The sequence below is a fragment of the Clinocottus analis genome, unplaced genomic scaffold (assembly GCF_023055335.1).
Source record: "Clinocottus analis isolate CAN_PGR_092001 unplaced genomic scaffold, fCliAna1.0.p SCAF_9, whole genome shotgun sequence".
In the NCBI taxonomy this organism is placed as follows: domain Eukaryota; kingdom Metazoa; phylum Chordata; class Actinopteri; order Perciformes; family Cottidae; genus Clinocottus; species Clinocottus analis.
The window spans coordinates 11108224-11135929 of record NW_027176251.1 but is presented as its reverse complement, the minus strand read 5'-3'; the positions used below and the strand labels follow the sequence as shown (position 1 = coordinate 11135929).

The 27706-nt window shown below is 41.6% G+C and overlaps 5 protein-coding genes across 6 annotated transcripts in view; all 5 read right to left on the bottom strand.

The window, feature by feature from the left end:
* gabbr1a (gamma-aminobutyric acid (GABA) B receptor, 1a) overlaps window positions 1-10726 on the bottom strand; it is a 62694-nt gene extending 51968 nt beyond the window's left edge. Inside the window, exons 1-6 of one of the 2 annotated variants that reach the window (XM_068570790.1) lie at window positions 10179-10726; window positions 8980-8995; window positions 7322-7408; window positions 6998-7062; window positions 4941-5079; window positions 136-321 (exon numbers count right to left, since the gene is read on the bottom strand). In XM_068570790.1, the coding sequence (XP_068426891.1) occupies window positions 136-321; window positions 4941-5079; window positions 6998-7062; window positions 7322-7400 (469 nt within the window). In that variant the 5' untranslated portion in view covers window positions 7401-7408; window positions 8980-8995; window positions 10179-10726. The remainder of the gene's footprint in view (window positions 1-135; window positions 322-4940; window positions 5080-6997; window positions 7063-7321; window positions 7409-8979; window positions 8996-10178) is intronic. The other variant, XM_068570788.1, reaches the window with a different exon arrangement.
* A 450-nt stretch (window positions 10727-11176) lies between these two features.
* sh3bp5la (SH3-binding domain protein 5-like, a) lies at window positions 11177-17210 on the bottom strand. Its single transcript, XM_068570791.1, has 6 exons — window positions 16384-17210; window positions 15939-16001; window positions 15412-15540; window positions 14434-14598; window positions 13518-13691; window positions 11177-13263 (listed from the first exon to the last, which is right to left on the bottom strand). Exons 1-6 carry the CDS (start codon window positions 16615-16617, stop codon window positions 12721-12723), a joined length of 1308 nt encoding a protein of 435 aa, XP_068426892.1. The 5' UTR covers window positions 16618-17210; the 3' UTR covers window positions 11177-12720.
* Window positions 17211-17516: 306 nt separating this feature from the next.
* On the bottom strand, window positions 17517-20468 carry mgat1a (alpha-1,3-mannosyl-glycoprotein 2-beta-N-acetylglucosaminyltransferase a). Its single transcript, XM_068570062.1, has 3 exons — window positions 20248-20468; window positions 18932-19858; window positions 17517-18763 (listed from the first exon to the last, which is right to left on the bottom strand). The coding sequence occupies exons 2-3, from the start codon at window positions 19673-19675 to the stop codon at window positions 18065-18067; spliced, it is 1443 nt and encodes a 480-aa protein (XP_068426163.1). The 5' UTR covers window positions 19676-19858; window positions 20248-20468; the 3' UTR covers window positions 17517-18064.
* Window positions 20469-21416: 948 nt separating this feature from the next.
* LOC137781691 (uncharacterized) lies at window positions 21417-23124 on the bottom strand. Its single transcript, XM_068570607.1, has 2 exons — window positions 22356-23124; window positions 21417-22245 (listed from the first exon to the last, which is right to left on the bottom strand). The coding sequence occupies exons 1-2, from the start codon at window positions 23052-23054 to the stop codon at window positions 22153-22155; spliced, it is 792 nt and encodes a 263-aa protein (XP_068426708.1). The 5' UTR covers window positions 23055-23124; the 3' UTR covers window positions 21417-22152.
* A 1393-nt stretch (window positions 23125-24517) lies between these two features.
* On the bottom strand, window positions 24518-26824 carry rnf183 (ring finger protein 183). The gene is made up of 2 exons (XM_068570580.1): window positions 26712-26824; window positions 24518-26027 (listed from the first exon to the last, which is right to left on the bottom strand). The coding sequence occupies exon 2, from the start codon at window positions 25960-25962 to the stop codon at window positions 25018-25020; it is 945 nt and encodes a 314-aa protein (XP_068426681.1). The 5' UTR covers window positions 25963-26027; window positions 26712-26824; the 3' UTR covers window positions 24518-25017.
* Window positions 26825-27706: the final 882 nt, after the last annotated feature.

Sequence of the window (27706 nt, the reverse complement as noted above, 5' to 3'; positions counted from 1 at the left end):
TCTTGTCATTTAGCCCCTAGACCCCGACTGAAGACAGTAAATGATATCCCATCATGCAACATAATTTCCTTAATTCAACTGTAATTGGAAGCTTCGTGTAAGACCTCATTTCGTCACTCTGGCTCAGACACTCACAGAGGCAGGTTGGTTTGGGCGCGTCCCACTTGCCCAGTTTGGTGCAATGGCTGATGTTTCTGCCCTCCAGGATGAAGCCGGCATGGCAGCTGTAGTGGAGCACTGTGCCCTCCACTGGCGGCCCGGGGGGCTTCACCGTCACCCGGCCGTTCTCCAGCGAGGTCCAGACCCGCGCGCACAGCAGCACTGGGAACCAGAAGACCCACAAAAGAGAGTCAGGGAAAGAGACACGGGGAGTAATAGAAGGTAAATACAAAAATAATTGCAGTAACACAAACATTTATCAGAGGTGAAAGTGTTTAGGATGAGGAAATAATGGTATTGATGAGTGTTGCTGAATGACAATATTGAAATATTAACACCTCATGATGTTGGTATTGTAACATGTGACTTCGACAAACAGCAGACAGGGAGACGTCATAATTCATTTAGACTTGTGTTTCTGGGAACTTGACGAGCGAAAAACTAAAAGTTGTTCAAAAACATTGAGCTGAAAGACACTAGGCCGCCGCTCGAGATGAGCTGATAGTGGTTATTTAAATCATTCAACTGAAACATAAAAGTACAGACTCAACCAGTAAGTATTGCATACTGCCTCTGAAATGGTCAAATCACAAATGTAAATCAACATTATTGTGTTTCCACACAATTTTATGTTTTCAAAGATTATTTTCAGGCAAATTTAAATTATTAAATCATAAATTATTGTCACCTTCCTAAAATAATGTCCGACATCAATGTTTCAGGTTTTTAAGAAAACACAAAATAAAAACGCGTAAGTCACATTCTTGACATAGGCCGTTCGTTTACAGCGGTAAAAATCTCATGATCTGTTCAACTGAGGATATCGGCAATTTTACCAAAGGTGAGCAATATCATGAGGAGATGATTTAGGCAACAAAATCATTTTTGGCAAAAATGACTTTTAGACATCATTTCAGAAACTAATAATTAAATAATAAATGTATTTTCTACAGCACATTATGGGAGCTCTGGCGGTTTTCCTCTTAACTGTACCTTTTGTCACTCGCCAGCATTCGTAATAATGTTTCCAACGGTTAATTACTCAAACCGCCATCAGGCAGTCTGAAGAACTGCTGCAATGCATTCAAATTCATGCTGATCTAGGAGGCATCCAGGTGTTTTTTGTGTCCACATCCCGAGCAGTTGGAGTGCACTACACACTCTAATTTGTGTCGTACTTAGTATGCATAGTAGTACTCGGTAGTCTGCAGTCCAACGGTGTACACACAGAGTCAGGGGCAGCTTCTTCATCTCATGTCGGAAAATCTGCTGCCGGTCAGAGAAAACTCTTGCAACATGCTTTAATACTTTAGTTACTTAGAATGTAGTTACTTCAGCTCAACCTCTAGTGAGCTTTTATCATTACCTAAGTTTTAAAACAGAATAATTAAAATAATTTCTCTGTTAACACGACTAGTGATTACCTTTTTGGGGGAACGAAACCAGAATAAGTAGACTTTAAAAGTCTGCAGCCATGCATGCCGCTGGTTTGAATGATTTCTTTATTTTCGTGTCATGCCCACAACGTGCAAAATAACGTGTTATTTGACCACTCGGTCTTCAACAAAATATTCCTCTCTCTACCAGGCCTGGCAAATAAAAAAGGTTCCTTTCCTGAAGTGCAACTCAAGGTTCTCACTGTCATCCAGCCAAAAGAAAGCAACATGAATAGAGGTCATCTTCCTGAAGTTTTAGTGCTTTGAGGTAAATGTTAATAAAGCATGTTCACCAGGCATGTTTACCAATTTAGCTTTAGTGTGTTAGCATGACAACATTTCCAAATAAGCGCTGAACACGTAAATACTGAGGTTACATAAAAGATTACCGTTGTTAGTCACAAACACCAGGCTTGTGACAAAAGCAGTCTGTTCGTCAATGTTTTCCATCTCTTCTGGTTATTGCTGCTGCTGGCTACTCAGGAAGACAGCGTTGAAACGATGCATACTGTAACATCGTTATCCAACGCGTGAACGAGCAGAACAGAAGTTTGAAAAAAGAGATGAAGATGGAGATACAATAAGGTAAAGATGTTTTGCCAACGTCTGAGACTGAGAAGATTACTTCTGCCTCTTGAGCAGCTTTGCCTCGGAGAAACTGTTCATGTGTTAAAGTTCTATTTTCAGGTATTAGGTTCCTGCATGCATCTGGACATTTTCCTACTCATGCATTTAATTCAACACAATATAAAAAGTATAAACTGCCCTAGGAATCCCGTTCACACAAATACATATGTGATGTTAGCTTGCAGCCTCCATTTCTCCTGGTTTGGGTTTTCTGACAAAATGGCCAAGCTCTCAAATATAATTTGTTTAGCTGCCGAGTTGGTTGAATCTTCCTTCCAGCATGTGAGCACATAATAAAACTTCAATCTGCACATTGCAGCTTGTGCTCTTACATAAGCCAGAGAAAACAAAAAGCCTGCTTGAGAGAATGTACTCTTGAGGTGAGTAGGGTAAAAGAAAACTAATCACTAATCTTGTATGCGAACAAAAACAGGAGATGTAACGTGGATTTAGTTGGATTACCAATGCATTGTACATGTGATATGAGTCAATATTACATTCAGGCTTCACCTTCCAATAAGAAACTATTGGTTTGCAGAAAAGCTAGTTTCATTATTCTTTCAACAATATGCAAATGTGGGTCCTCCAAATCAATACCCAGCAGGTATCAGCACAAACTATTCCCTAAGGGTGCATCACAGATGAGTTCACACTGACCTGCAATAATTTAGCCCTTCATTCGGCACACAAACCTCAAGAGTAAACACAAGAAAACTACCTGTTCATTAGAATTCAACACAGCTCTGGTTGGTGTCATGTCACCTGTACAGCAATAGAATAATTTCACTGAAATGATTCGCAACCATTCAACCAAAATGTGTAACAAAATGATCCCAGCTCAAAGGGATTACTAGCTTTCACTGACACCATGAGGTGTGGTTGAAAGATCCATCTCTGGTTAATGGACCTTTAATTGGAGAGTATTTTGTCATACATACCCTACGAATAAAGTTAATTAATATCATCTAATGGACCTATACATAATGGCTAAAAGGGACAAATTAAAATTAAATTTTAAAAGTATAACTATTTATGTATTTTTTAATTCACAAAACAAAAATAATTAGTATATCAATTATTGAGTTATAGCCACAAATTTCAGTTCATCCTTGAGTCCGAGTGAAGTGGACATTTGTGCCAAATTTAAAGAAATTCCTTCTTGGTGTTTCAAAACAAGACAAAGCAAGCGGCACCATGAAGACCAAGGAGCTCTCAAAACACGTCGAGGACAAAGTTCTGGAAAAGTACAGATGTGTGTTGGGTTATATATAAATATCGGAAACTTTGAACATCCTACAGAGCACCATTACATTTATTAATGGAAAGAATAAGGCACTGCAATGAAAAGACGAAGGACAAGACCATAGGGACCGCGTTTGCAGTTCACCATCTTTAACCTTTAGTATTTTTTATAGTGGGGGACGGTGGATCTTTGTGGGGAGATAGCAGGTCAACGGTATCTACTATGTAGACGTGGTGAAAATTCATTCATTCATAAATTAATTTCAATAAATTGTCAATGTGTATAATAAGTATGAGCATCATTTGTCATGGCCAATCGCTCTCCTCTGTCTCGTAAGTTGTTGCAGACATTTTGGGGTTTAAAAACGTTTAAAGAAATATATCTCTATGTTATATATCTATAACAATAAGAAAGGCTGCTGAGGACTAATATCATAAAAAAAGACAATTGAACTTTTTGAATCCACAACAGTCTCTTTTTTTCCATCCATAACAGATGTAGGCACTTTCAAAACTGTTAAAAATAGAATTATTAAAAAACACAAATATTTAGAAGATGTATACTTTATGCAAAATAATGGTGCATAGTATTGGATTCCTTAAGTTGTAAAATTAATATCAGTATATTCCCTTTAAAACAAAGCCTATTACAGTCACTGAAAGACAGTCATGTCAGGCGGGATCTCCGGCAATCCCGCAGGTCTCTGAGGTTATTAAGTATCAGCTTTTATTTCTTCCATAAAGCCCAGCTCTACAACATCGACATCAACCATTCAAAGCACTATAATATGTATTCTTAAAAGAACAACGTTTATAAATGACAATATGAAAGCAATGTTAAAGGGGTCGCTACCTACACACAATCTGCAGCTCCTCTCAGCTTTATGGAGCTTTGTGGTTTCAGCTTATTGCTTAGCTGTCCTGCCACAACTTTATTATTGTGATTCACTGTCAGCGCTCTCATTGTGCTGTCTTTGGTTGCAACCGTTTCAGCAAAGAAGCTCTAAAAACCCACTGTTCACTGTCCGCTCAAATCCGACTAAATGCCAAGCATTTAGCAAAAAAAATAATGACCTTTTGGACCTACATTCATCAGGTGGCCAGAAAAAAGATGTCAAATGCATTATAATGTTGCTCCCTAACTGCTGGATGTGGACAAGCAACTGTTTTAAAACAAATTTAACATATCAACTGTAAGCTTCATTTCAAATTGTAGTTGTATTACTTTTACTTTATTGTGGATTTTGTTAGTGCTATAAATAATTTTAAAAAAATGACTCCAACCTCCAACTCAGTGCTCAAAAAATGGAGTGAACCCTATTCCTTTCATTTTATTGAAACTTAATTTGATGCTGAGTCAAAACACGCAGGAAGTGATTTTCAAACACAATAATTGTTTGTCGTTGAAAAGAGATGAAATGAGGAAGAGAGGAGGTTGGGATTAAAGGCGGATGAGACATGACAAAAAGGACTTACAACATGTGCTGTGCAGCGTCATGTCCGTCCATGTGCCGTTGGGTAAGCACTTCCTGACCTTGGGTCCCACGATCACCCGGTTTCCTCTGCAGATGTATTCTATCTCATAATCCACAGGGAGGATCTGCACACTACGGATCTGTCAGAGAAACACGAACAGAGAGAGCAGAAGAGGCAGTTATTAACGCATGATTGATGCTCTCTCATACCAGTCTTTCCTCATTCACTCAGGGTCCCTCTTCATTCTACCTCAATGGAATAGACTCTGATGCCATATGGCTGTGCTAATAACATTTTACTAGGAAGAACACTTTATGGCAATATTGTCTGAATTGATGGGCTGTCACTCTCTGAATTACACATTCTTTCTGTTTGGGAGAGGGGGGTGTGACTTCATTTTAACTTCATGTTGAGGTGTGTGTGTGTGTGTGTGTGTGTGTGTGTGTGTGTGTGTGTGTGTGCGTGTGCGTGTGCGTGTGTGTGTGTGTGTGTGTGTGATGTGTGTGTGTATGTGTTGGATATGTGTGTGCATGGACGTGCATAGTCATTTTGGTTTATGTTGTCGCTCATCAGCAAATATGAGGATTTAACTAATCACGATTCAATGTTGAATTTGTAATTCATGTTTAAATTTGAAAGATTAATGATTTTTTAAATAAACTGCACACTGTATGTCTAAGTTAAAATAATGACAGAGTAAATCAGGGTTTGTTTTCCACATTCCCATCTGTCTATAAGGCATTTGCCCTCTTTTCTAAATGCTCTGTGTTCATACATTCTTCAAGGGACAACCAATTATGCAAATATTGTGTTTGTTTTACTTAACAGCACACATATGACACAGAAAGGCTGGGGCAACATCACTTTTTTTACAGCTCTGATTCGCCCCATCTTTGTTCTGCATGCCTATGAAAAGTAATCAAAGTTGAGGTGTAACGGTGATTTCATTTGGTTTTACTTTAGCAATTGCGGGTTCCTTGTATTTATGAAACCACAACAGGAGAAACTTTTTTTCCCCCCAGAGAGGCAGCTCAGCCAAAGAGGACACATGGTCTGTTATGGGGGGCCAACTTTAGCCTGGCCTCGTGCACGTCATTGTGTGCACATGTCCGGAGTGCTGCAATCAGATTTCAAACATTTGACTGGCTCAACTTCAACACTTTGAAACTGCACCAATCTCTCTCTCTCTCTCTCTCTCTCTCTCTCTCTCTCTCTCTCTCTCTCTCTCTCTCTCTCTCTCTCTCTCTCTCTCTCTCTTTATCTCTCTCTCTCAATTATTAACAAAGGTTATTATTAAAAGTAGAGTATTTTTTATATGTCTTTTATAAAAGGGAAGATGCACAATATATCTTTGTTGCTTTGTTTGTTGTAATTTACAACTCATGTTCAGGTAAGCCCAAAATTAAGGGAGAACTAGAGGCATATATGATTAAATAATTACACTGGTTCTATGCATTTATTACTTCAACTTAAGTCAGAGGATTTGTTTTAAAAGTCAAACATTTTATATTGTAATGTCAAAGTTTCCAAGGATATGTATCAGGCTAAATTTGTCAAAGATATGTGTAAACCGGGATATTTACTGCACAGAGATGGTAACAATCTTATCATCTCAGCAATAAAGAAAATGTCCCAAACTGTCTAACTATTCTTTTACGTTTTTAACGCAATATTGCAACTTACTTTTGACTAGTAGTGTAATAATAATGTCAGCTGACATTGTGACATCAAAATATTATTCTTGGACATTGTTCCGTCATCAGTCAATTTTATTATATATCGCTAGCTAAAATAAACCTCTTCATATGGAAAATAATAATAATAATATTAATAATAATCACCAGCTAATGTGTGGCGTCGCAAACTCTTATTATTTTAGGCTGTCATGTTTTTTACTCTTCAATTCGATAAGGAAGAAATTACATCACAGTCAGTATTCATTCCAATTCTGTGTTACATATTTTGAAAATCTTCGAGCCAGCTGTAGTTTAACATGCTTGATTTGACAGGTGGGGTTGTGTAATTCAGACTGAGAGCCGTAACATCATTCGCTCCACCTGTTCTTGTGTCAGGCCTCTGTAGCGGATTCCTCCATCCCTGGGAGGCCGGATGATAGCACAGCCTGGAAAAAAAGACAGAGAAAAGGAAGAACAATTAAGGACAAGAAGAGCAGAGAGGAGAAGCTTCTCCTCCAGATAATGTCGATACATTACAGCCACATGACATACAAATCTAACTGATGCCTTCCTCCCTGCACACATTACACCACTTCATTCAGGTCACTTAGCAATCTCTGCGGAGTTACTTCTGTCCATTAAGGCACGCTATAAACACACATACAGATTCACGCACATATTCAGTCAGAAACACAAACAAATTACCTCCAGTAGATGAATTATGTATGGGCACAACGAGAGCCGGAAGAGCATAGAGAATAATCAGGAACAATATTCGAGCCATCTCTGGATCTGAAGAAGGAAGAGAGAGGTTTTTTAAAAGTGTGTCGAGGAAATTGTTGTTTTTTTTCTCGAAGAAAGACAGAAGTGGAATTGGGAGACAAAGAGAAAAGAGTTACTGAGAAAAAACACTCTTATATTAATGCAACACTCTCAGTCGGTCCGCTGCTGACTGTCCTTCTGAAAAAGGGATGCATCAACTCTTTGGCACGAACGCACCCTTTTCAACCTGCCTGACTGTGCACAGAGAGGACAAGCTGCAAGATGAGTCCACTTTTTTTTCTCCCTGCCTCTGTTTGTATTTGCAGTGCAGACAAGCAGTTAGTTGATAGCATGGCTTTCTTTCAAAAGCCCTGTATACGAAGCTTCATCTCAGGTTTTGATGGCTGAATGTTTGCAAAGCGGCTGCCCACAAAAACATTTCACGCCAAGGCAGACTCAATAGAGCTTTCTTCAGTTCAGGGTAGAAAAGTGTTGTGATGACAGAATTTAAAGACACAAACGACCCACCACACCCAGGCACTCCTATATGCCGACATTGTCGATGATATGCCGACATTGTCGAAAAAGGGTCGATGCAGCAGAACCACGGATTTGTTATATTCAAAGCCTTTCTCTTCCTTTGCAAAACATTTGGGTTTACGTTACCCAGAGTGCAGATTCACTGTTGACATTACTTGAGGCAATTTATCAGTCTTCAAACAGCTCAAAAGGCATTACCCAGTTGTTTTTTCAGAAATGCAGTAGAGCTCCCCAAGATCTGTCAACAGACTTTGATATGTATAATCAGAGGATTTCCTCTGAATTTACGATCAAATCAACAATACAATATCTGTAAAATCAACAAATATCCAAGAGGAAATACACTACCAATACATGGGCTCAGAAAGGGCTTAATGACAGGCCATTTGGCCGCCACACTTGCTGACTGACGTGCAGATTTCATGAGTACAGAATGAGTGTGATATGCTAACCAGCAAAAAGTCAAAAGACCCTTTAGTCCCGTGAGCCGCGGCGCCTGGAGCGCTTGGCAAGCAGGGAAACATGCAGACACACACACACACACACACACACACAACTGCCTTTATCAATGATAAACACACTGCTCATTTGCAGTTTTGAATAATAAATGTTGCTTTATGAGGCACATGCACAAACATATAAACACATCCATACACTCTCACACTCAACAAGGCAGCAAGGGGGTGGAGTGTGTGTGTGTGTGTGTGTGTGTGTGTGTGTGTGTGTGTGTGTGTGTGTGTGTGTGTGTGTGTGTGTGTGTGTGTGTGTGTGTGTGTAAGAGGGGTGGGTGGAGTGTGTGTGGGTAGGGGGGCAAAACAAAGCATAGCACCACAGTGAGGGAGACAGATGGCAGCAAGGCCTGCTTGTGGAAGACAGACAAACTCTGCTGGATACTTCATTAGCATTATCCAGTGTATTTTTAGAGTTCACTGACAAGAGGCATGCAGGAGGTAGACACCACCAGAGAGTGTGTATTGCGTGTGTACGTGTGTGTATGTGTGTGTGTGTGTGTGTGTGTGTGTGTGTGTGTGTGTGTGTGTGTGTGTGTGTTGGCAGCTTACAGTGTGGGCTTTTGTCCTGTGAGGGATGGAGGGGAGGCAGTAAAGAGAAAGAAGGAAAAAAGGGGGGGAGAAAGAAGGACAGCCCAGCATGTAGTCATTAATATCTACGATCACACACTGAGCCGGATAAAAGCAAACTATGCGAGTGAGTGTAGCGCGGATGAAGCAACCTATCCAGCATAAAGCCAGCTAACTCCAACGGCGCCGTGTCTGCAGCAGCACAGAGCAGACGGGGAGGGGGAAGGGATGTGGGGGGACAGTCGACTAGCCTCGAGCTTTAAATGCAATTAAGACTTCAGCACCACGGACAGCGCCTCCACTGCTCCAAAACACTGCAGCCTCGCGAAACACGGCGTTGCAACACACAAAAAAACAGCCCATCTACATCCACCACTGATGCTGCACAGGCACTGCCTACTTCCTTGTGTGTTTATAATGCCGGAAGCTGCAACGGAACAGAGACGATCCGGTCCATTTCAGAACCAATGATAGCTTCATGTAGAGAAGATCTCTCTCTCTCTCTCTCTCTCTCTCTCTCTCTCTCTCTCTCTCTCTCTCTCTCTCTCTCTCTCTCTCTCTCTCTCTCTCTCTCTCTCTCTCTTTCAAGCTCTGAGCAGATCCGCACGGACAACACGCACACAGGCTCGTGATGCTGTGTTTTATGTGTGGCTGAGCATGAACTATTGAGACGTGAGGGTCACAGTAAGGGTGCCACCAACCGTATGCTGCCGGTAGTTACTTGTCGGCTGTTGACAAGGGAATCCGTGATGGCCTGTAGAGGAAGGCCGACCATACTAACAAGCCCGCACAGTCCTCATGAGCGGATCTCAAAAGTAGCGTCTTGAATGAAATACCGTGGCTTCAAACTGGCCGCACGTTTGTTAAAAAGACAATTACATATAAGGTACACGATCTCACTCTGTTATCCTCTCTTCTCTAAAAAAAAATAAAAATAAATCAAAACGTGAACGCAGACGGGATTCTTGCAAGAAGGAACTCAAAACAAATCTGGCCTGTGAACCATCAAAAATGAATTACCGTTTGCATACAAATTGAAGAACGAATTTGACATCTTGTCTGGATGATCTGCATGGCAAATTGGGCATTTTCTGAATAAACATAGTCTTATATCGCGACCTATACAGTAATAGTAGCATATATCTAGCCGCCTGAAGCAAAGCTGTAGCATGTGTACTTACTATTAGTTTCGATGAGCTCGGTCAAGACAGCAGTGCGTCCTCCGGGGTGGATCCGCCAGGGAAAGCCCAATGTCGGATTATTTGGTAAAAATATGCATCTCTACAATGATATTTATGGCTATATTAGTATGGCTATAAATGTGCAAGCTGCTCCGTTCGTAAACAGAATGTTACAAAAACAAAACGCATCTCATTCCGGGTTATGTTCTTCTTCTTCATGTATTGCAGTTACGCATGTCAAAAGTAAGAAACGAGAAAAATCTATACGAAACAATATACATGCACTATATACAAACGCATCACCAGAAACGACGAAACACCGATTCACCACACTCCCCTCCTTTTTTTCTTTCTCTCTCCCTACAATCTTGAGCTAATACACGACGTCATGATGGAGACGCACCGTGCGTAACAGTCCCTCTTTCACGCATTTATCCGTTTTTTTTTCTCCCCTCCTTTCCAAGATGAAACGCGCTATAAGGTCTGGGTCCACGACAGAAAAATATCACAATGAATCTTACGAGGAGGTTGTTGGGTTTATGATACGCGTGTGGATTCATCCCCCCGTTAATAATTATATCACGGTCGGACTAGACAAGGATGGAGGTGCAGATATGGCGCTGTGGTATTAACACTGACTACATTAAGCCTTTTTTTTCTCTAAAGCTCTTTGGAGTTAAGTCTACGAGGCGGCACTCATTTCCACAATACTGGTCATCTATTAAATGAAAGCCTATCGCCTCTTTTCCCCCTTTTGTGTCTCTTCCGCCATCCTCTGCTCCTGTTCTGCCATCTATTCTGAGATCCTGCTTCATATTTATATATCTGCTGAATAATTGAAGGAAGGCTGGGGAAGACATAACCTCTCCTCTGTCTCTCACCATCCCTCTTCCTGCATCAAATAGGAGCTCACATCCTAACCTGCCACTCCACATGTGATTCTACAACAACTCCTGCTAGATATCAAACAAAAAAGGAAAATGAGTCTCACAAGCCCAAGAAGTATGATTTGGTTTATTGATTATAGCTATGACAACGCATGAATTGGAAAGTGACATTCTGCCTAAATCACATATGCCAGAAATGTGGTGAAGAATAGTTGTTAAGACAAAAGTGAAGGTGAGGTTCGTCAGATTAACTGCAACTATGATGTAAATACACATGACAAACTGTGAGTGTCCCGAACATCTGTACAACAAACTTGTCAAACATTCACGTCAAATAGCACATGTCAATATTTTCCAGCTTTGTAATAATTACAAACATTTACAAGTCATTTCTTGACGTCGTCGTTTTGCATCTCACACTTTGAAATTCAAAGTAAAATGATCATAAAGAGGAAAATACAGAAATCAGAACTATTCAAGTCTCATCAGATACGGCGCCTGCGTGACATAGATTATTTAGGTGTTCTAAAATCATAAAAGAGCACACATGCACGCACACACACATATTTTTGAAATGGTTATGAACTACAGATGAGATTACAACAAAGTGCTACTCATGCTAAATGTGTTACTTGTTCGGTGTCAAGGCACACTTAAAATCGAAACAAGGGCAAATTGTAAAAAAAAATATTTTAAAAAGGCAAACAACAGAAGAAATGCATTTGCTGCAAAAAATAAATCACTCATACAAATGTAAACAATATCCAAATAACAGACTTGGGAGAGGCTTGCGCGCCATACCATACATTAAATAGAAAACCTGGCCACATCTTTGTCTTCACCTTAAATAGTGTCAGTTTAAGTCTCAGCATAAAGCCCTGAATACATGTCATACGTGTCTGTTTAGATAGCTAACAAGGAGTGCATGCTGTCGGAGTGGAAAGATACATCATCATCCTCTGACTCCATTCATTTCAGGAATTGTCAAAAAACGCATTCTCTCGTGCTAAAAAAATAAAAGCATGTTACTGGAAATAAATATATGAAATGTGAATCCAAACATGCTTTCACCTTGTACTGACAGAGAATGTTTTTTGTCCTTTTCCCCTGCACGCTAACTTGATGAGGGTGGATACGAGTGTGGATCTCTGTATGTACGGAGAGACCCTGCGACCCCCACGCTACCTTGAAGCGATCGCTGATAAGACTCAACGCGACTGGAGGGGGAAAACGATGGAGGGTTTTGTTTTCACCAGTCTCAGCACATTAGATCAACGTCATCTTTTGATCATTCGCCGCTGTTCCTTCATGCTCAACAAATTCTACCCAGTATCCCTCAATATACAGTACACTTGTACTGGAGTGTTAAACACTCTTGAGATTCCAGTAGTGTTCTAACCAGGCAGCAACATTCACTATTGATCAGTGTCAGCTTTAGAGTAATTTATTGTCAGTCAAAGTACGTGTGCTTATTTACAGGGTCAAATCATATCATACACCTCAAACTGCTTCAATACAGTTTTACAGCTAATTCACCATCTTATACTTTGGTTGGTACCTATGTGTTTGGGATGCTTACCCTAATTGGTAGGGGTTTTTTATAACTCAATTTGCTTCTGCAGTGTTTATAGCTTGCTTATATATCTGTGACAGTATCACAAACTAAAGCTTCGGTGATGCTGCTTGTAGAACTGCAGCTGGCGCTCTTTGGCAGTTGCTTCAGCCAGCTTGTCTCTCCTATCCATCACTCCGCCTCTCTCTTTCTCGACCTCATCCCCAGTTACGCTCCCAACATCGCTGAGGTCCCCAAGGTGCTCAATGGAGTCATATTTCTCCAAGTCGGAAGCGATGGTCTGCAGGCTGAAGACCGAAAGGGAATCTGACCCCGCCCGCTCCCTCTCCTTTTCATTCTCCTTCTCCTTGTATTTCCCCAGGTCGATGGCTGCATCCACCCGATCCCTCCCTGCCGCACCACCGCCGCAGGCTCCACCTTCTTTCTGAAGTTCGATGTTGGATTCGGCTCCAACGGGGGGACTCCGCCCACCGCAGACAGTGGTGCGCCCTCCCTCTGCCTGGTCCCTCCCCCTCTGAGCGTGAATCTGCTCACTGATTTTTTCCAAGTTTCGTAAGGCGATGGAGTAGCGGGTCTTCACCTTGGCTACAAGCTGTTCCAGCTGCAGCACTATAGCCTTGTTCTCCTGGAGACACACAGAGGGCACAGGAACTTTTATCATCAATTTCAACATTGATTTTATGCCAAACTGACCAGTGACCTCTACTAAATCCATAAAATGACAACGGAATATATTATACATTTTTGCAAACTCAGCAGCACATTTACTATAACTAAACAGCAGATTGTTTTTTGAGAGAATAGGAAACTGGAAGTGGCAGAGAACAAAGTACAATGGACAGTGCTTAATGGTTCACAAACTCTCTGTCTTTGCATTACCTCCAGAATGTGGTTGAACTGGGCCTTGAGCTCAAAGTAAGGTTTGGATTTCACTATGACTTTTTTAAGGGACTTTTGCAGCATCTGAACCCGAGCCTCGGCTTCCTGACAAGCGTGTGTGACGCGCATGTGCTCCCTCTCGCTGCGAAGTCGTTCCTCCTCGGCTTCGTTCACCTGCAAGAGACACGCGGGAGCAGGATGTTAACGCACGTGAATCCGAGGCCTGTGTGTTCCTGAATAGAAGACGTCTTTATTTAAATATTGTCTCAACGGAAGTTTGATCCTTATTTAACTTCAACAGTACTGTATGTTGCAACACTAAATCGGTGGAGAACTCTTTAAACAAAACCCTACATTTAAAAATGCTCAATCAAAAACAAGGCAGACGTACACTGATTAGGCATCTTGTTGGATTCCCACTAAGTGTCACCAAAATACGATAGTATATAGATTATTTGAATAACAATATGACATCAGAAAGTCTGGCACGATACAATTTGATTTGATTCAACAATATCATATGCCAATGTAACATTACCAGTTACATTCATAAGCGCACAAAAAACAGCTAAAATATGATTTGACAATTTCCTTAGTGGACTCTGATATAAATGGTTACACAGTCAGTTGTGCCATGAGAAAATTATGTCAAATAAAGGCTTATCTTAAAGACGATAATGGGTATCAATTTTTCCACTAATGACTCGTAGTTGATCCAGATCAATGTATCATTACAACCTGTCTATCCACCATGTTTTATATGAGTTTCTTGTTCTTTGTACTTTCCAGTGAATGTTTTTTTGCTTTAAACACACACACGTTTAATTTCTTCTGAGACACCAGAACCATCCTACACATGGCCCACTGCGTCTGGTGTCATGGTTTTAAAGCCAATGTACCTTCGTCTCTGTGTTACCTTAGAGGTAGCATGGTTGAGCATCTCCTGCCAGGTGGGATCCAGGGTGTTCTTGCCATCCGCCATCAGACCCTGCTCAGCCACATAGACCATTTCTCTGGCAGCCGTGTGCATAGAAACCGCTCTCTCGTAGCTCAAAGCTGCCTTCTGGGTCTCCTGTTGCGCCTAAAGAGAGCAGACACAACTTTTACAGCCTGCAGAAATGGATTAAGACCCCAGTTTTTTGATTTAACAGTTTAATAAAAGGTAAGGCCAATATATGTAGAAACGGGTAAGAAACACCAAAATAATCATTTGCCTTTTATATAAATGTATATAGTTAACTGTTTACAATGTCCTATAAAGAAAATTACACACAAAGTGCTCCTGAAGAAAGCAAACCAGTATCTGCATGGTATCCCGATTGTGTGTAGGGCTACATCCAGTTAGAATAGATTGCAGCTCACACCTTGCAAGAGAAGGAATCTCACATGCATAATGAATGAATTGCTGCTCAGCTTAACTTTTGGAATTTGAAAACTGAAAATTACTGCAATATAGAAAAGATGTGACCTTTAAAATATTGTCTGCATTGTCTGGCTGAGGTAAAGAACAGAGTGTTGGCGATTTGTAAGCTACAAACAACTATGAGCACTTCTTCAGTGCAGTCAGGAATGCAGTAACACTACACTAAGTATGTGAACAAATATGCGACTGGCCACCTTCAAATGCTGTCTGAACTTTGTTTCTACACAACGAAGTGCTCAGTCTAAGGACACTTCAGAAGGCCTTGCTTACACTGAACTACCAGGGTAAGAAACAGCATGTCTAGGTAATACATACATTTTAGTATTGTAAACATTTGCATCTTAAAAAGGGACTTCAAAAAAAAAAAAAGATTTCATAAAAAGACGTTAAAACTCCTGTTTCACTTTTCAAACAATAACATTTTGGACACATGTAAAGATATTTGGACTGAGCACACATTTGTGTGTGTACCTCTTTCGCAAGGCGACGAGCTTCAAAGTAGGGTCTCGCTTTCTCAATGCAGCCACCAAGTTGAGAGCTCTGAGCATTTAGCTTCCTGGCAGACTCTGTGAGGATCTTCCGGTAGCCTGATCTGGCGTCCTGAATGGTAAATGTATGAAAATTACAATATTAGATTTAACTCTAATGGAATGAAAGACAAGTGGCTGCAAGTGAGAAAATGATTCACTCAAGTGTCGAACCATCAGCAGCAAAACATTTTCCATTTTAAGACGTGGCTTTTCCGGACCTGATACCGACAGATATTGAAAACAAAAATTATCATATTGATGAGCATCGTCTGGGCAGGCTAATAAAATATTCAACAACAGAGAGAGCAAGCAATTCCTAGGGTGGTATAGTAAGTGTTCTTTTTACATTTCTCAGGAGTTTTGTTTCGTCAAAATCAAAGTGTTTTATGCAATTTGTTTTCCATATTATGTGTATAGGAAAACTGAAGAAACAGTTATAATTAGGTGGAAAGTGTATTTTTTACTTACATCCAACTGCAGCTCAAGTCTGTTGATTTCTGCACTGGCTTCATTGAGATGCTCCAACTCTTCCTGGGGGGTTAAAAACTGCTTTAGGCCCTTATCAACACTAGAAAATATAGTGTATATTAATCCAAGACACACAGTCTGCCTGAAAATAGTTTTGAAAATCTCATGTATCATCATTACAGTTAAATGCAATGGTGATGCACAAGCTGGAGCTGGAATGAAAAGTACGTCACAGGTAATAGATAACATTTTGATCTGACGACCGGATTTGCACAGATTATACATTTGACACATAACGTGAGCTACCTCTCCGTCAGGCTTAACCATGATCATCCCAGTATTACCCACCCAGTGCATGTTAACGATAACTACATCCCGGCTGATCAATACGTCTAACTAACTAATTTCATGGAGAATAAATGACCAATAAGAAAAGTTCTCCTACCTGGATTCTGGGGTCCAGCTCCTCCTCATAAGGGCTGTTTAAAGGCTCACCCGCTCCTTTTGGTTTCTCACTTTCAGCTTCCTCGCTGGTGTCCCTGAGAGCCGTCTCCGGTGTTGCTTCATTAGTTTCGGCAGCTTTGACCTCCTCGTCCCCACCGGGAATAACCTCCCTCCAATCCCCGGCATCCGACTCCCCGGAGCCGGCGGGGCTCTCACGCAAGTCACCTGGCTCCATTATTTTCAGTCCACCACCACCACCACTAGTTTTGCTAGCAGCAGCGTTAAAGCTAAGGTCGCTACGCCAGCAGGCGTGGTGGGCACACTAACGCTAAACCTAAAAAATAAAAAAAAAACTCCCCCAACAGTGGGTGTGTTTATTTTAAAAGGGATAAAGTAGACAATACTCCCAGCAGTGGCGAGTGTTGTCGAGTTTGCAAAGAGCCATATCACAACGCACCGAAACACGAACCCTTTCGCGCAGCTAGCCGAGCCTGCAGCCGTGCTCGCGAACAGGCTAAACGCCGTTAATTAGAATTAAACGGTCACTTTACAGCAAACAGGTGAGAAGAAATAGCCGTTATGAAATGAACAGAACAAGGAGGTCCGTCAGTATGTCTCCCCGCCACCATCACCCTCATCACATGTGTGTTTTTTTCGTCCATCTCTTACCGGTTCTCCATTACTTTAGCTAGACTAGCTAGCTAACAGTTTCGGTCTCACATCATCGTTGATAGTGAAGTAAACAGTGGAGCTTGAGTTTGGAAACGGGGGCGCGAACTGGTTTGGACCGCGACGGCTCCCGTAGACGGACACAAACCCAACCTTGACGTCAAGCGTGTACGTCTAACGTACAAACCGCAGTGTGGCATTAATACTCCTCCCTTAGTAAATATTCAAACCAAACCATCGTGTATGAATTCACCATTAAAGGCACATGAAAACGTCCCGAAAAGCATTTCCCGAAAATTCTGTATCACATATTTGGTATCTTTGGGAACTCTACACGGATGTTAAATAGTATCCTCAACGTGAAATGTTACATTTGTGTCTGTGTGTATGTATTGAATTCGCACCTTACGTCATATTTATGACAATAATAGTTCACCTCTTTACATTAAATAAGCAAATCATTCATTAAAAGGCAAAATTGTGAGTTTTTTTATTCCCAAAAATACAAACACAGGTAACAAACCTGCAATGTGTAGTACATTGGATAATCATTCAAGAAAATTAATTTAGCAGGAAGAACTGATTTTCAAGACAATGAGAATAAAATAACCGATTACACTGCAGTTATGACCTGTCACCACCACCTTAAACAACCATACCACAGAATATATTTTCAGAATTTTGCAAATAATTCATACAAAAGTTTCCAACTAGGTAATTGCATTGAATGCATTAATGAATGTCATGTGCACAATTAGCAGAATAAAAAAATAAATCTCTAGTGAATTGCAGCAGTCTTTTCTAACAAACTGTTTAGGCTGTAGAATAATGAAAAAGACCTGAGTGGCATTGGCAATAACCCCAACACCAGAAAGAAAGACAATCCATTCTGCATTACTATAGACAATAATCTCAAGTACCTATCATTCAATCAAAGACAATCGGTCTTTGGTCAGGAATGCTTTTCCCCTAACTGACATTCAGAGTTGCACATACACTTTCCTTCTGGATTATCAGCTCCAGGTGGGATCATACTGGGTCCACCCCGGAGGAGGGGCCAGGTAGATTCTGCGTCCTCTTGAGATGAAACTGACAACTCCTCTGTATCCTGTTCGTGGGACTCCAGACTTCAAGTCATCCATGACTCCCAGGTTTTTGGCCAGCACTTTGAAACTGTCCTTTCTTGAATATTGAAGGCGGAAGGGCCCAGTTCCTTTTAGCTGCCCCTGCTTAACATCTTCATAGGTAACCATGGGAGCACTGTAAACTTCCTTCTCAAAATGTCCTCTGTATGTCTCCTCCTTCAAGTAACTCAGGTCCAACTTGGTGAACGGCACAAATTCGGTATTAAGTTTAATGTATCGCAGGTACTTGTCATAAAACTGACCCAGGCTCACTCCTTTACGGCCAAAGGTTAAAGTTCGGGAGATCTCCGGCCGTATACAGGCGCGGTTGCGGCGCTGCTCTGGCTGACGCATCCAGTCGTCCCAGAATGAAGGGGGCCACTTGGGCTCTAGCTCCTCCCACATCTCCCTGAGAAGCATCCAGCCAAGACCCGGAAAGAAGTCTGTCCTATAGAGCAGGTTGGCCTTGGCTGGATCGACGTAGCCATCCCGGCCATTGTCATTCCAGGCTGACACACACCACAAACTGGGGTCCGATTTCAGGAGTGGCTGCAGGGCTTGAAAGTACTCAAAGAAGTCTGGCGCCACCTAGCGGAGGAGAGAAATAATTAAATTTTAGGTTACCGGGATCCCTGTGAAATATGGACCATCTGCATTGTTTTTACATTGATGCAGGTTAAATGCAATTGTGTGCTTTTTAATCTGATGTAACAATTAATATGAAAAAATTAACTGGGGCGATGCCACTATGTTTACCTCAAGGTCATCCTCTACAATCACAGCCGAGGAATGAGAGAGGGTCTTGAACACCTGGTTAAGAGCCCATCGGTAATGCCTGGAGATTTTGTAGTAACCCTGGAACTTCTTGTGTTCTGGTCGCACTGCGACGTCTGACAAGTCCGGCTGCGTTAGGTGAATCACTTGATTTCCGTAAGAGCGAATTACCTCAGCAGTTTCAGCGTGTCCACAGTCCTGACTCACTACGATCGGGAAAAGCTCAGCAGAAGGACGAAACTCCAGGAGTTTGTCTAAGCAGCGCCTCACGGTGACCCTGTTACAGGCGATTACCAGGATGGGGATGACAGGCTGACCTGGGACGACCACTTTTGGTCCGTTTCTGTTAGACGGCTCCCACAACGACTGCTGGTTCTTGATCTGCAGCAGGATGTTTTTCTGCAGTTCAAGCTCTGCCTCGAACGTGTCTGCCATGCGAAGCACATCTCCCACCACATCATTAGTGGGTCTTTCGGCCCCATCTCTCTGCTCTCGGCTGGGCTCGCCCGGCTGGCTGGGCTGGGGTCTGCCCCAGAGCAGAAGCACCACTATGGCGTTCCAGGTTATAAACAGGAACGTGCCACACAAAATGAGAGAGCCTCGCTTGCGGAGCATGGCACAGAAACTCGGGAGGGGCAGTGGGTGGAGTAGGAGGACGGGGTCAGAATAGAAAGATGTGTTACAGACAACAGGAATGGGAAAAGGCGAGGGCAGCCCATGTACCATCACACGCACATAATCAGAGATCTGGAGCCACACTTTGTTGGCTCACTGTGAAGTTACTAAAGCTATGACACAAAACACTGTCAATGAGGGCAAAGATGGATGGAATACGATGAAGGACAGGAGTCATCTTGGAGTAAAGTTGCGATTCTGACGAGATCCTCAACTTTCAACATCCTCTTTCTCCTGAAATAAATAAGAACACAGTGTACTTTCATAAAAATATAAAGGTTGCAATAAAAGTGACACCAAAGTGGCAACAACATTGTTTTAAAAAAATTAATATGTATGAATAATTTGAAACCTGGAAATGAGGTCATGTCAATATCCCTCTAGTAGGAAGTTGCTTCACGTGAACCGGAGTGATGAATCACTCAACTGTCTCCCAATCTAATCGATTTTTTCTTATCACCTGTGGCTGCCTCGCTAAATATTCTCAACCGCGTCTCGTTACGACTGAAAACCCCGCCATAAACACAGCTTGTTTCATCTCTCTGCTGCTCGGCAGACAGGTTATACCCGACAGACTGTAAATACTGTAGCTTGAGGAGGAGCGAGTTGAAATTAGCCGTTACCCTTTTGAGCGTGTCTTCTTTTAGTGCACATTTCTTCGGTGACAACCAGCGAAGTTAAACGACCGGAGCCGAGAGGCCGTTTCGGAGCCGTTGAGAAACTGTCCTCTTGCTAGTTTCCCAGCTACGAAAGCAACTTTGCACCCCTTTGGTTTCTCTTGTTTCTCACAAGGCTGCAAGAGGAGAAGGAGGAGGAAAAGTAACACGACGACTTCCTGGGTAGCGAGCAGTCACGGGAAGTCCCGCCCTAACTGTCACCTTGAGAGATTACGCAACACTTTGACGTCGGAGCGACTCTCTGTGGAGCTAATTAAAAAACAGCAGCCTCAGATGTCGTTGTAAACGTTAATTGACTGCTTTCACCCACTGTGGCGTCAAAATAGGGTAATGAGGAGTGTGTGTGTGTGTGTGTGTGTGTGTGTGTGTGTGTGTGTGTGTGTGTGTGTGTGTGTGTGTGTGTGTGTGTGTGTGTGTGTGTGTGTGTGTGTGTGCTTTGGTCTTTAGGGAAAAAATACATGTTTTGTTCAATGGTAGAATACTTATTTTCTTCTGCCTGATGACAAAAATGTGTGTGTGTGTGTATATATGTATATATATGTGTATATATATATATATATATATATATATATATATATATATATATATATATATATATATTTATTTATATATATATATATATAACAGTTAAACAACACCTACAGATACAATCAAAAAAGACTCTCTATATAATATATACATACACACACACACATATAAATATATATATATATGTATATGTATATGTATATATATATATATATGTATATGTATATGTATATATATATATATATATATATATATATATATATATATATATATATATATATATATGTATGTATGTTGTATCTGTAGGGTGTTATACAATATACATTCTATAGTATCTGTCGGTGGTTCCAGTGGTTAAAAATAACTTAGTACTTCATGTACTAAGCACACGTTTTTATTCAAATTAGCTGAACTTGGATCAACTACATTAACAGTTGTATTCCTCATGTATGCAGTAATACAAAATCCAATCATCAGAGATGGAAAAAGTACAACCCTACGTACTAAGGTGAAAATTATAGATTTTCTTTATACAAAACTTTGCGTCGTATCATAAACTGAACATATTTATTAAAGTGACTATCTGTCAAATAAATCTAAACTCTTTGAGTAGAAAATATGCTACTTGCCACTCAAATATAAAAATATAAAGGAGCATAACATTTAAATACTCATGTATAGTATACCATGAAACATGTTAAGCACAGTAAAGTTAAATTCACTTGCATTCCACCATTGCTAATAATATATAATGATTACTTCAACTTGTGATCCTTTAAGTACATTTAGCTGATAATACGTCTGTAATTTCACTTGTGAAGTGTTTGAATGGAACACATGTTTTTATTGTTGTACAGCCAATGTAAAAGATCTAAATTACTTATTCCATGATTATAGGTGCCATAAGTGAAGAAAAAGCATTTACATTTTTCAGTAATACTTTCACATTTCTAAAATGTTTAATCCGATGGGATTTCAATATTTATGTCTGAGATGTTTTACTTTTACTCCATTCCATGTTTGCAAATTGTACATGGTAGGCTTAACAATAAACTTGGCCACTGCCATCATTTTAATTGTCCACCAGGAGGCCTAAACTTGAAGTAATATGTGCATGCATGTGTTCATGTTTCTTTGCTGTTTTTTGTTACACAGTAGTGCTTACTTTTCCTCCAAAAAAGAGAAATGCTTCAAAAACAACCAGTCGTTTTCTCATATCACTGGGTTGAAGTCCAAATGTGCCTTGTGCATTGTGAAAGCAGGTAAAGTCAGTAAATAAGGACAGAACACTGTGTGTATTTTTGGTGCTGCGGCCTTGGACTCTCAGTCAGGTCCGTCCCCTGCAGTCATTTGTCCAGAGCCAGAGTTGTCCTTGGAGGAGGTGATGTCAGTGGGATCGTGGGCTTGTCCATTTGCCTGGAAGAGTATACATGCAAAACAAAAATTATGTAATGTGGTCTATAGTAACACAGTATGTTTATATTCTCATTGTAAAAGTATACCACATTAATTCTCATCACGCTCACCTGCGGGGCATTGTGTCTGATGGCCTGATGCTGCAGAGCGTCACGAGGGCTGTTGCTGGACCTCCACAACACCGCCAGCTTCAAACACAGAAACTGGGACACCAGAGCGGTCAAAGACAAGCAGGTGCTCTTCGCTGTTACCCAGCTAGTGAGAACGAAAGACGGTATTTGTCCTGCATTTTTCAGCAAACACGGGGCCGTTATGGTTACTTTCAGTACTGGGAATTCTCCGGTTTTCTCACCAAATACTATGTTACAGATAGCACATGCCCCATTAGTCGCTTGAATTGATTGAGAGTGTTTGTCTATTGGAGGCAGGCTGCAAGTCGGTCTGCGTGCCAGATGACGCGCCTGCACATTTTGGACACCATGCACAGCTGAGTGCGGGTCCCCTGCGGATTGCGAACGTTTTGGGTGACATAATTTATGAGTTTCCCTGGATTTTTTCTCTCTCGACATTTTGCCATCCACCCTCGGCGACACAGTCAGTCTTCTTCCCACTAGAACACGGTCTCCTCGCAGAAAAGCCTCCCACGCTGACGCCTGGTTGGACCGGGTGCGCTCTGCAGGCGAGCCGCCGGTGACCGCGAGGCTGTACGGCGAGCCGGGAGGCCGCTTCATAGGCGGCTTCCTGGCCAAGATATTGCCCCGACACCGGATAACAGCCGTCAAGGCAGAGGCGGAGGGTGTGGAAGTCATGGCGCTCGATAATATCCACAACAGACTTCTTTTTTAAGGACTTTCTGCTTTAAAGTTTTTAAAGTCCCATCTCTGCTGTCACAAACACGTATAGGCATAAACGTACATTCGCGTTATGAGTGGATTAGAGGAGGAGGGTGGGGGGGTCTTTTCTGCTCTAGTGCACCTGACCATATTTGCCTCGATAGCCTGGGAGGGGGGCTCAGGTGGGTGTGTCTTTAAGCAGTGGTGGAAAAAAACACTCAGTAGAAGTCCTGCATGCGCAGAGGTATCGCCAACTTGTGCAATGCAACCGGTTTTCTCGGCGGATCAGTGGTGGAATGTATACATTAACTGAAGTTTGCTTACTGTGTTTTGAGATACTTGTAGGCCAATTGATTCTACTTTGTACCTCTACATTACTATATTTTAGAGGAAAATGTGTACATTTGCCTTTCCATTTACTGATAACCTTTCAAAATTTACATTTGGTACTTGTTTGGTTTGTAATCACAATACAAACATAGTAATGGTGACATGTCATGTTCCAAGTCTGTGAGTACATGAGAATACAATATACAATACAAATGCAAAACAACTTTATGGGGCATAATCTTCAATTGTTCTTCCATTTTAGAACACAAATCATTTCACAACCCTTTTTCGTACATAAGGTTAAAATTAGCTGCAGCTCGACGAGCTAAAACAAAGGCTTATTTATTGATACTTCAACGGAAGTAATAAAAAGAATGATAATTTCAGTCACAGACGTCATTTTTCTGCAGGATGAGTACTGATACTTTTGATACTATTACAAATGCATGATTTCTAATTGTCAAAGTATTTTTACATTGATGTACAGAGTAAAGGATACATACATACTGAGTAAAGGATCTAAATACTTCTTGGCTGATCATCATTCTCAGCTTTTTATGTAAAGATTTTTCTTGATTTTAAATACTGGAATGAGCATCACTATACAACATTTATCCTGTCATTTTCAACCTGGCTACTGTCCACTCAGGTATACCACATAAGATGAAAAAATTAATTTATTTTCTCTTCAGTTATTCCTGCAGTTCATGATATACAATCCCACATGTTTTGGCCATCGCACCAAAAAGTTGGATGGCATATTAAAATTGGCTTGAATCTCATTGTTAAAACTGTAAACAGCCATCCTCTCTAAGTCGTAAAATGCAATGCTGTCAAACAGGTTTGTCAGCCTGACAATAGAGAGGAGCGGCAGTGTGAACATTCAGGATTCAAGCCCCAATGTTCACTGGTCTGTTTACATCACCAGAGGGTATCAGGTGTCTGAAGACGACGTGCAGGTTCCCTGAACAGCATTTTGCCTGTTTTCACTCAACACAGGACAAGAGTCAGGAAAGAGGACAGGAAGTCCCCACTATACTCTACTCACAGAGATTTACTCACAGAAAATAAAATTAGATTAAAATCTGTTTTTATTTTATCGTGTGTTCTCGAAATACTGAGCAATGAGCTATCAAAGTCTTGAAAAAGGCTTACTTTAATGATACAATAGGGTGGAGAGGTCCTTTGTTTTGAAAAAAAGAGAGAAAATAATTACAAATACATACATCCTCTATGTCTATGTACAATGGTGGTCTATAGAAACCCTGACCTGATTATGATTATGGAAAGTTTAGTGCATTTACAGCTTATAGTATTTCTGGCATTCACAGTAACGGCAAACATGTTCAGGAAAGAGCAAAAACATAGAACAACAAACAAACATACAAGTTTGCCCTGTTTGCTGTGTTTATTGCCCATATGTGCAACTTGGAGCTTGTGTGTGTGTGTACCAGCAAAAAAAAATGTTGCCGCTCTTGTTTTCCTTCATTTCATTCACTGCACGGAATGTGCCCCGGTGCAGTGCTTAGCTTTTCCTTCACCAAGGGCACAGAGATCACTGAAAACCACAACAAGTTCAGCCTGTCCTCTCCTACCCCCCTTCCGGTTTCTAGTCCGGGCGGCCGTCTGACGTTTGGTTCCCTCCATGAGGAGGCCGGTGATTGTTCACACTCGGTAAGATCACAAAGGCCAGAACCCCAACCAGCATGAGCGCCACAGTGATGGTGATGATGGACGCCACCACGATGTAGTAGCACTGGTCCGAGCGGAACAGCCTGCGCAGGCGACCTCTGACCCTGTTTGGAGGCCTGCCTACGTCCACCATAGTGGCTGGCGCTATTCCTTGCTCCAGTGCAGCCAAGTGAAGGTCACCGCCTGCTGTCGTTGGACCATGCAGACTCTTTTTTGGCAGGGTGAGGAAGTTAGACTTGCTCGGGCTGCTGTGAGGGGGGTTCTTCAGGAGCAGTTGGCCCTTGCTGCGCTTGAACCGGATGGACAGCGCCCTATGCATGTCTGGTGGGAGCTTGCCTATGATGTCCTCATTGTTTCCCAGATGGGGCAAGTCCCTGCCGTGGGGGAGCTCGGTCAGCTCGCGGCACACCGGGCAGCACAGCGTCTTTAACTCGGGGGAGGTCACGTTGATGCGAGCGAGGCACTCCAGGCAGAAGGTGTGGCCGCACACCAGGAGCTTCGGGGTCCTGAAGATGTTATCGTATGAGCAGAAGCACACAGCGCACTCAGTGTCCTCCACATCATCTTCAGGGGGCTTTACCCTTCTCCTGGAGCTCTCTCTCTCTCTCCTGTCTCGTCCCCGGGCCTCCTCACTCCTCCCCCGCTGCCTCCTGTCTGCCTGCTGCCCGTCTCGTTCTCTCCTCCTGCCCCTTTCCGTCCTATCAGAGTTGGTGCTCCTCGATCTCCTCACTTTTGCAGGCTTCTCCTTCTTCCACATGTCCTCTTTGGTGTTCTTCTCTCTCTGGCCCAGCTTGGGTTTGACGTTGGGGGCCTGTCCGGCTCCGTGGCTGTAGGGCCTGTGTCCCTCTCTGTCTCCGCTCATGTTGGTTGGATGATGTTAGTGGTAGAGCGCCGGCTGGAATCAGATTTACAGATTCCCAATAGGAGCTGTGGAAGAGTGAAGCTGGGTTACATTTACTGGCTCACAGAAAACCAGCGGAGCAGGAAACAGACTGTAGGAATGTACCTGCTCTATCACAATGAAGCAATAATGCCTTATCTCTTGCAATCTAACGTTTCTATAGTATCAAAATGCTATCTGTTAATTTTATTTATTGATCTTTCCTCGATAATGTGTCGTATTTGTTTTATAGGCTTTCCTGCACAGAAGTCATCAGCAAACAGAACTGCAGAACTGGAAGTGCTTCACATAAGTCAGTAGGGATCTATTATATCCTGCAGTCTAAGTGGGTTGAAACTTGTGAAGTAAAACTACACCAAGGAGGACACTGGTGTGTCAACAGCTTCATTGTTTCTGAGATATCATAGCAAACATGCCATCGTACCCATCAATCTCACAAAATCAGTCATTAACTCAAAGGTTTTGACCTGGTGGGAGGCACACAGTTAACATTTTAGCAGCTGTTTTCTTTCCAAATTATAAAAAATGCATTTTGCAATTTGCAACAAGTTCAAGTTTAGTTGTAAGTTTCTGTTCATTAAGGATTTTAGGGTTTTAAAATAAGTATGCTGGCCATGGTAAACTTTTTTCTTGGACAAAGAACAGGAATGTAAATAATTACACAATGTGCACACACACATGCACACACACACACACAAAGAGAGACTGACCTGCTGAGGTAGATGAATATCGGAACAAGTTGTCAAGAGATGATCTCACAAGTCGAACAATCCTTTTGTGTACTGCTCCAGTCGAAATATGCACCAAACTTCATAACTGACAGAAGTTCTTCCCTCTGGAAGTCTTTGGTCTCGCTGAAGTTCTGCTCTGTCCTTGTATATTATTCCTCTCATATCTGGTTTTCTAATTGTAACGCAGCACAGCCTCCTCTGAACACTCCTTCTTTTCCTTGTTGCCTCTTCCTCCTCCCCTTTCGTCTCCTCTGGTCAGACCAGTTGGACCTGCTGAGGTGAGTCAGTTTTCTTTATTTTTTTATTGTGTCTGTGTTGCAGAAAAACTGGTAACCACACACATCAGAATCACACTGCTATGAAAGTATTACTTAAAAGTCAGCTGCATTTTCTTATTGGACAATTACGTTTGACAATCAAACTCTTATAGTGGTTAAATGTGCATTAAATATCACATTGCATTCGTGGAGGGTCACATGATAGAGAAGCACTAAAGTGTTGGCTCGATGAGACTTTGTGTGATATAAATGAAGAAGAGCAGACGTGAATGTTGAGAACTTCCAGTCACGAAAAGACAAACGTTCTCTCCCGTCAACACTGCAGATATCAGCGTCTCATACCTTTCATAGCTCATCACAACACCAATAACACCCTTTCCATCTAGCTTCTCTTGAATGACTTCCACTGACAATGATTTATATATAACCAGCATACGTCATATTTTGCACATTGAAAAGTTGACCAGTTGAAATGAGAAAGCTATTGGTATTAGTTAAGTTTTTTTTTTTTAAATTGCATTATGAGGTCACATCAACATCTTTGGATGCTTTGATGTTGATTTGGTAAAACTTCACTCAAAACACGTTGTACAACATAACCAGCATGACAACAGGAGTCAAACGCTGCGTCTAAATATAACATTTTGAACAATAGTAGTAGTTAACTTCCTGATGCAATTATAACCAGAAAGAAAC